The sequence below is a fragment of the Ursus americanus genome, chromosome 21, assembly GCF_024610735.1.
Source record: "Ursus americanus isolate L20-20 chromosome 21, mUrsAme1.1.p, whole genome shotgun sequence".
Classification (NCBI taxonomy): domain Eukaryota; kingdom Metazoa; phylum Chordata; class Mammalia; order Carnivora; family Ursidae; genus Ursus; species Ursus americanus.
Genome location: NC_142147.1, coordinates 54,826,050 through 54,834,618, shown reverse-complemented (window position 1 = coordinate 54,834,618; position 8,569 = coordinate 54,826,050). Strand labels below are relative to the sequence as shown.

At 40.6% G+C, this 8,569-nt stretch overlaps 1 protein-coding gene across 1 annotated transcript; it reads right to left on the bottom strand.

Moving 5' to 3' along the window:
• Positions 1-2,640: 2,640 nt before the first annotated feature.
• On the bottom strand, positions 2,641-5,231 carry LOC123787031 (uncharacterized). The gene has a single exon (XM_045789458.2). It carries the CDS (start codon positions 5,169-5,171, stop codon positions 3,366-3,368), a length of 1,806 nt encoding a protein of 601 aa, XP_045645414.2. The 5' UTR covers positions 5,172-5,231; the 3' UTR covers positions 2,641-3,365.
• Positions 5,232-8,569: the final 3,338 nt, after the last annotated feature.

Below are 8,569 nucleotides of genomic sequence, written 5' to 3'. Positions count from 1 at the left end.
AAAACCTTGGTTATATAACAGTATTTCAAATGACTTTCTGTCATACGTATAACAGATTTTTATGAAATTTAGCATCTACATGTGATGGCATAAAAATTTAAGAATAGTTACTGAGAATTTCTGAATTTAGGAGGAATCAGAAAGGGAGAAAAGATAAATGTTTCAATTTGTTTACAAAGGTATATTTTGGGGGCGCCTGGGTGGCGCAGTCGTTAAGCGTCTGCCTTTGGCTCAGGGCGTGATCCCGGCGTTATGGGATCGAGCCCCACATCAGGCTCCTCCGCTGGGAGCCTGCTTCTTCCTCTCCCACTCCCCCTGCTTGTGTTCCCTCTCTCGCTGTCTGTCTGTCTCCCTGTCAAATAAATAAATAAAATCTTTTTTAAAAAAAAGGTATATTTTGTGTAACTGCTGTGAATCAGTCAACCAAAGACAAAAAGTTTCTTAAATCTGTTTAAAAAAAACCATTTTTTAAGTTTTTTGTTTAAATTCCACTTAGTTAACATACAAGGTAACATCTGTTTTAGATTTACAATAGTGACTGTACAATTCCAAGCAACACCCCGTGCTCATCATAAGGACAATCCTTAATCCCCATCACTTATTTAATGCACGCACCTACCCATGTCCACCCTGGCAACTATCAGCTTGTTCTCTAAAGTTAAGAGTCTGTTTCTTGGTTGCCTCTTCCTTTTTTTCTTTCCCATTGCTCAATTGTTTTGATTTTTGAATTCCAAGTATGAGTGAAATCATGTGGTATTTGACTTCTGTGACTTATTTCACTTAGCAGAATGCTCTCTACCTCCATCCATGTGTGGAAATGCCAAGATTTCATGACTTACAGGTTGATGAATATTCCCTTCTATATATACCCCAAATCTTTATTCATTCTGTAGTCAACAAACACTTGGGCTGGACTGTTTGAACAGAAATGCGTCCTGCCTCTCAGTTGAACTGCTCCTCCAACAAATCCCTACCATGGACAGCGCCAGAGCCTGGGACTATACTCATCATGACACTGAGGAAAGGGAAGACAGTCCCCCAGAGCACTGCAGCGGCTTTCCTGAAGGATGACCCAATTACAGTGATCTAACCTTGATTGGGGTCATCTACCTGGGATACTACTGTTTGCGTGCAAGCGCAGAACATGCCTTCCTGATCCTATTCTCCTCTTCGGAAAGCTTGATCTCGAACATCTATTCTGCCATGTGACATTTTAAAGCTATGCCCAAATAACTGCATTGCATCATCCAATACCCTCATCTTTCCCTTGCCACTCATCTAGGCCTGGGGAAATTCAGTAATTGACATCCAACATCATTAGTCCTCAGGAAGACACAGGAATTCAATCAATTCATGAAGATAAAGTAGGACTTCGCGACTCCTCAGAAAGCCACATTTGCCAATTCCTTTTCCCCATTACAGGCATTCATCAGATGACGCCACCAAGAGCTGCCCTGTGCCATTGAAGTGACTGAAGTGAGCCACCTCCGATTTCCTCCCCACCTTGGAAAGTTCTTCACATTTTCTGGTAATAGGTCTTATCTGTCTAAAGATGGTGCTTCATCAAGTTTTGCTTATACTCACATGCCACATCCTACTGTGACTGTCTGAATTAATACCCATTGGCCTTCCATCGCTCTGATCTCAACTAGGTGTTTAGTGAGGACACCCTTGGCAAAACACAGGAAAAAAAGAATGGTTGTGATGCCTTTGTACCTGGAAACATAAATGAGGAAACATACAACAGGAGATTTAGAGAAACTAGAGAAAAAAACAAGTAGAAGGTATTTTTCTAAATCCAGGGAGTCTGCTGTGCAACACGGGACACTTGTTGCATGCTCATTCCTCATCTTAAATATTTTCTCTTACCTGGGCTACCACATCACTCTTACTGGGATAGGTTGCTCTTACTTATGGGGTATCTATTACACACCCAACACAGTCAGTCATATATGCACGGATACTTCATATGCACATGAAGAAAACACCTCCACATATGACATGGGGCACATAGCTTCACTTGGGGCCATGGTGAAGTGCTTTCGAGTCCCAGGACTAAGTACAGATTAGACCAAACTAAAGCAGGCTTAGTTAAGCTCTGTGGGAGTCTTCTCCAAGGGACATGGGAAGGGAACGCTTTGGGGAAAAAGGAGAGACGGTTGCTCACAAGGACAGAATGAAGATGTCATCAGAAGTTAACATTAACTTGGGACTCTGCAGTGTGTTGTCTCGGGATTGCACTAGTGAGAATGGCTAATGTCAGTCAAGGCCCCTGCAGAAGTACTGCCTACACAAAATGGATGCGAAGTAGCAATAACACAGAGGACGTAAGCAACACACTCTACAATCCCTCTACGTTATATACCTCTAATATACCCACAATAACACTGCAGTTTTCACCAAGAGGAGAAAAATCATACGACAGACTAGGGTAAAAATAATCACACATCATATAAACCTTCAGTTCACTGAGAAAATGGATTCCTAGGTATATTATTTCCACTCCATTACCAAATAGTTGATAGTTACCATCAGTTACCTACAACCTTCAATAAAATGAGATGGGTTCACATTGGTGGTGGGATAGCATGTCATTCATTACACATCCATGTTAGCATGTTAAGAATTATGTATTGGGGCACCTGGGTGGCTCAATTAAGCATCTGTCTTCGGGTCAGGTCACAATCCCAGGGTGCTGTGATTGAGCGAGCACCAGCTGGGCTCCCTGCTTGGTGGGAAGCCTGCTTCTCCCTTTCCCTGCCTGCCACTCCCCAGCTTGTGCACTCATGCTCTGTCAAATAAATAAAATCTTTTTTAAAATTATTGTTTTATTAATTAAAATATATTAAGTTCACAAAGACTAAGTTACGCATTTCAAATCCACTCTATTATCACCTTTCAAAATACAGAATAGAAGCGTTAAAAAGCATTCGTGCTATCAAGATGTGGGAGTAGTAATTTCCGTAAATTTCAGGCCTGAGGTCATTCTTAAGAAATGTGTAAGTATAACTGTTTGGCATTCTAGGGAAGAGTTAGCTATCTTTCTGCTGTGTGTCAGAATTTCTTCATTTCAACCACATCACCTCACTCTCTCTAATGATTGCTCTTACGAAGAAGATGTATCAGTACTTTACTAGACTGCCACCTCTTTTTCCTTAAAGAGCAATTATAAAACCCTGTATTTCTAATATTCAGGAAGTTCCTCAGTTTATAATACATGGAGTAAAATGCTCTGAACAGCTAATTCATGGTAACTCACATCAGTGTTGTAACTATAAATAGCATCCCCATTTAGTTTGTTTGCATATTTTTATATAATACTCTCCTTCATCGTCCACGGGAAATTAGGAATGCATGAGTCCAACCTAATGAAGAACGGCGTCTCCTATGTCTCCAGTATGAATTCTGTGATGTCGAGCAAGGGTTGAGGGTAATTTAAAGGCTTTGCCACGTTCCTCAGATGTGTTTAGCTTCTGTCCAATATGAATTTTATAATGTTGAGTAAGGTTTGATTGTCTGCTAAAGGCCTTGCCACATTCTTGACATTTGTAAGGTTTCTCTCCAGTATGAATTCTGTGATGTCGAGTAAGGGCTGATTGCCTATTAAAGGCTTTGCCACATTCTTTACATTGGTAAGGTTTCTCTGCACTATGAATTCTGCAATGTTTAGTAAGGTTTGAGTGATGGTTAAAGGCCTTGCCACATTCTTTACATGGGTAAGGTTTCTCTGCAGTATGAACTTTGTAATGCTTAGTAAGGTTTGATCGCTTGTTAAAGGCCCTGGCACAGTCTTTACATTTGAAAGGTTTCTCTCCAGTATGAATTCTGTGATGTTCTGTAAAGGCTGAGTGAAATCTAAAGGCTTTGCCACATTCTTCACATTGGTAAGGTTTCTCTGCACTATGAATTCTGCGATGTTTAGTAAGGTGTGAGTGATGGTTAAAGGCCTTGCCACATTCTTTACATTTGTAAGGGTTCTCTCCAGTATGAATTCTGTGATGTTCCATAAGGGTTGAGTGAAACCTAAAGGCTTTGCCACATTCTTCACATTGGTAAGGTTTCTTTGCACTATGAATTCTGTGATGTTCAGTAAGGTTTGAGTGATGATTAAAGGCCTGGCCACATTCTTGACATTGGTAAAGTTTCTCTCCACTATGAATTCTGTGATGTTGAATAAGGTGTTGTAGCCTCTTAAACGCCTTGCCGCATTCTTTACATATGTAAAGTTTCTCTCCAATATGGATTTGCCTATGTCTGTTTAGTGATGAGCAGTACTTAAAGATTTTACCACATTCTTCACATTTATATGTTTTCTCTCCAGTACGCATTTGCTGATGTTGAGACAGTGTTGAGTGCAAGTCAAAGCCTTTACCACATTCCTTAAAAATGTGCGTTTTCTCTCCACTAGGGATTGTCTTATTTACATATAGTCTTGATGACTGACTAAACATGGTCCCTGGTTTATTAGAGCTCAATGGGTTTCTTCCCTCATCAATTCTCTGATTATCACCAACACTGGAGGACTGGTTAAGAGCTTTCCCACATTCATTATACTCATGAGGATTCTCTCCCAAAGGGAGACTCTTACATATAAGGTTGGGGCTTTGATTAAAGCCTTCCCCAGATTTAGGACATTCATAATCGTTCTCTGGAAACCAAGTCTTCACACATCTATGAACACTGGAGCCCTGGTTAAATGTTTTCTCAGATTCACTGCATTGAGCACTTCTGTATCCATTGAAAGGGCTCCGGTAATTCTGTAGGGTCGACCCCTCAGTGAAGCACCTCTCATATGGACCCACCTTAGCACTTTGTTCTTCATTTCTAAATCTCTGATTATCAGAAATATTGTGCTGAATGGTCAATCCAATCCTATCTTCAACATGTTTCAAATCATTATTTTCAGCATGGGCTAGATAACTTTCCAGATTTTCCAAATTGTCTTTCCACAAACATGTATGTTTGAATATTTGATTGGAGCTTTTGCTTACAGAATCACACTGCTTTGCAGAAACAGCTGACTTAAAAAGGGAGGTTGTCCACAAAGTTTCATATTCTTCACCATTTGGGACAGTGAGATTCTTATTCAGGGCAGTTGTCTCAGTTTGAATATGTCCTTCATCGTATCTTTGATGCCCTTCACTCTCCCCATCATTGCCCCAGTCTGTCATTAAGTATAAATTCTGAAGGACACTGTTTTTGTATCTCCATAATGACACTTGTTGGAAAGAACCTTCTATGCTCAGCTTTGGCAGGAAGCACTGGGTGTCATGTGAAGATGTGCCTGAAAGATATGAAATAAGAGGAAATAAAATCATTTCACTTACTATTTTTGGGTAAATATACTGATGACTTCTAATATACAAGCGTCAAGTCAATTAGAGAATGTCGGAAAGATGCCCGAGAAGGAATCATCAGGACTTCACTTCTCCATGGACACATAACATTGCATACAATGTACTGACCACATATCCTAATAGATAATTCTGTGGTATTGTTATCTTGTGGCACAAATCACATTCCTGTATCTCTGATAATCAGGAAAAGTACCACATGAGCACAAAATTAGTACAAGGATGGAAATTTAAAGATAAAACTGAAATGATCAAAATAGGATATAGTAAAAATAGGAACATATCAACAATAGGAAGAGTTGTCAGAAAAGATGAATATTGACAGCCCATTCACTAAATCCAGTAAGAATGAAAGAGAGAAGACCAACTAAAATGAGAGGTGAAGAAGTGAGTGCAGACACAGCATAACTAATACCAATTATAAGAGGTGACATTGTATAATCATGAGCCAACAAAGTGATACCAAAAGAAAACAATAAATATCAAAAAAGATATAACCATCATGAAGAAATATTAAAAAACCACAACATACCAACGACTACTAAGCAGACTGAAAGAGTAATGAAAAAAACAAAAACAAAAACAAAACTCCTAACAAAGAAACATCGTGTGCCAGATCAATTCACTGGAGAATTCAGACACTTCATGAGAATGGGCTTCAAATCTCCTCAAACATTTCCAAGGAGAGAAGATAAGAGAAATCAGCAAAACACTCTCTCCGGGGTACCAGCATTACCAGGTTATCCGGGCCAGGGGAAGACAACTGCAAGTCAAGAAGGCTACAAACCACTCCCGGTGAGGAATATTCACACGAGGTCCACAATAAAATTGAGCACTGAATCAAAAGCACATTTTACCCTTTTACAACATATGTAACTGGGACACTGCCCTGGAATTAAGGGTGTTCCGACCTATAGAAAACAAGAAATTAAAGACTCCACGTTAACAGAATGATGATCAAAAATGACACAATCGGGGGCGCCTGGGTGGCACAGCGGTTAAGTGTCTGCCTTCAGCTCAGGGCGTGATCCCAGCGTTCGGGGATCAAGTCCCACATCGGGCTCCTCCGCTATGAGCCTGCTTCTTCCTCTCCCACTCCCCCTGCTTGTGTCCCCTCTCTCGCTGGCTGTCTCTATCTCTGTCAAATAAATAAATAAAATCTTTAAAAAAAAAATGACACGATCATATTGAGACAGAATGCAGTATGGGCATATCGGACATGTCGTAACTAAAAACACTACGTAGACAGAAGGAAACCCCTCAACCTAGTGAAGGCCATGTGCATATGAAAAGCTGAAACCTAACACACTTTAGTAAGAGACTGCAAGCTTCTCCTCAAAGATTAGAAACACCTTAATGAATGACTGCACCACTGCCTGGAACGTAGTACTAGATATTCTGGTCAGAACTAGGCAACAAAAAAATGCATAAAAAGAATCCACATTGAAAAAGAAACAGCCAAATGATCTCTGTTCACAGACAACATGATCTATAGAAAACCCTAGAGAATCCTAATTTTAATGTTTTTGCTGTTTTTCTTTTTTAGTCATTGTTAGTATTGTTTATTTTTGCTAGTTTTTTTCTAATAGACTTTCCATTTTCAATTTTTTTTAAAGGTTATACATGGTTAAGAATAAGTTGGAATAAACAACTTAACTTTCCACCACAAGGTTCTAGAAAAAGAAACTTCGATGAAATTTAGTAGAGGAGGGAAGTAACAAAGAAAAATCTGATATAAATAAAATAGTTATCAGAATAAGCAATGAGAACATTGAAAGTAACACCCATTTTAACCAAAATAATAAACACAACTATCAATGCATAAACAATTACATACTAAAAAAAAAAAAAATCAGATAATTTGGAAAAACAAAAAAACAAAAAAACCCCAGAACAGTTAATTCCTAAAAATACAGAGGTTATTAAGATTGATTTAAGAACCTTGAACCAAAGAAATGGGAAATCATCTTAGACCAATTACAGAAGTTGAATCTGGAATCAAACCTTTCCCAGCACAGAAAAGCCCAAGACCTAGGAATGTTACTACATTTGATGGAGTCCCTGAGTTCCCTAAATCAAATCACGGGCTACAGGAGTCTTCTAGCTCTTTTGTTTAGATTCATTATTTTCCTTTGTCTTCTAGGTCACAAGGTCACCCGTTTCTTTCAGCCTGCTGTCTGGCATTTCCAAACTCATTTACTGCACTGTTCACCTCTGTTTGACTGATTTATTAGAGAGAGAGAGAAAGAAAGGAGAGAGCAAGACAGGAGTGAGAGCTGCAGAGGGAGAGGGAGAGAGGGAATCGCAAGGAGTCACCACACTGAGTGCAGAGCCTGACTGCAGTCTGGATCACAGGACCCTGAGATTAAGACCTGAGCAGAAACCAAGAGTCTGATGCTTAACCGAGTCAGATGCCTATATGCCCCCCCCCCTTTTTTTTTTTAAACTCTTTTCTCTTGGTAAGGTTCTCAGAATTCTCTTCTCAACCCTTAAATTCTCCATGAAGCATGTTACTCATATCTATTTCCTTTGTATCTCTGGCCATGGCCATATCTCATTTCCTTTGGGATAAATTCTTTCATCTTGGCATTTTGTCTGTGTTAGAAAAGCCAGTGATGTGTCCTGTTATAGCCTTCAGGCCACTTGTCTGCAGAGGCTCTCCTTGCCTGCTGTGGGCAGTGTTTGCTGCCTGGCCTGAATGTGGCCAGTTCTAACTAGGTGCGCTCTGGTGTGTTTGTGAAAGGAGACCTGACATCGACTCTATCAGAACTGAGGCCCTGTAGAACTCTGCTTGGCAGATGTGGTGTGAGCAGGGGCCCACTTCACCGAGCCTGAGGCAAGCCTCACTGAGAAGGGCAGTCCTACCAGAGGACGGCAGGATGGAGCTTGGTGCAAGCAAGGCAGACAGCCTGTCCCCCCGAGTGGGGTTCTGTGATTATGCCAGAGGGCAGAAGAGGGAAGTGTTGCCACCCAACTCCTGTGTTCTTGGAGACACATCTCACTGATGTTTCCTCTCAGAAAAGTGCTCCTAGACTAGTGAATAACCTCCCCCACTGTGTGCTCCAGGCGTTCTTCAGATGGCTGTTTCCAGGTTGTCTGCCCCCAGGCTGTTTGCCTGCCATCCCTCCAGGAGCAGCACCGTGGTCTGTTGGCTGTATCCCCGCCAAACCTGCTGATGATTACAACTCCAGGCTGTAAGACACCCTAGTTCCAAG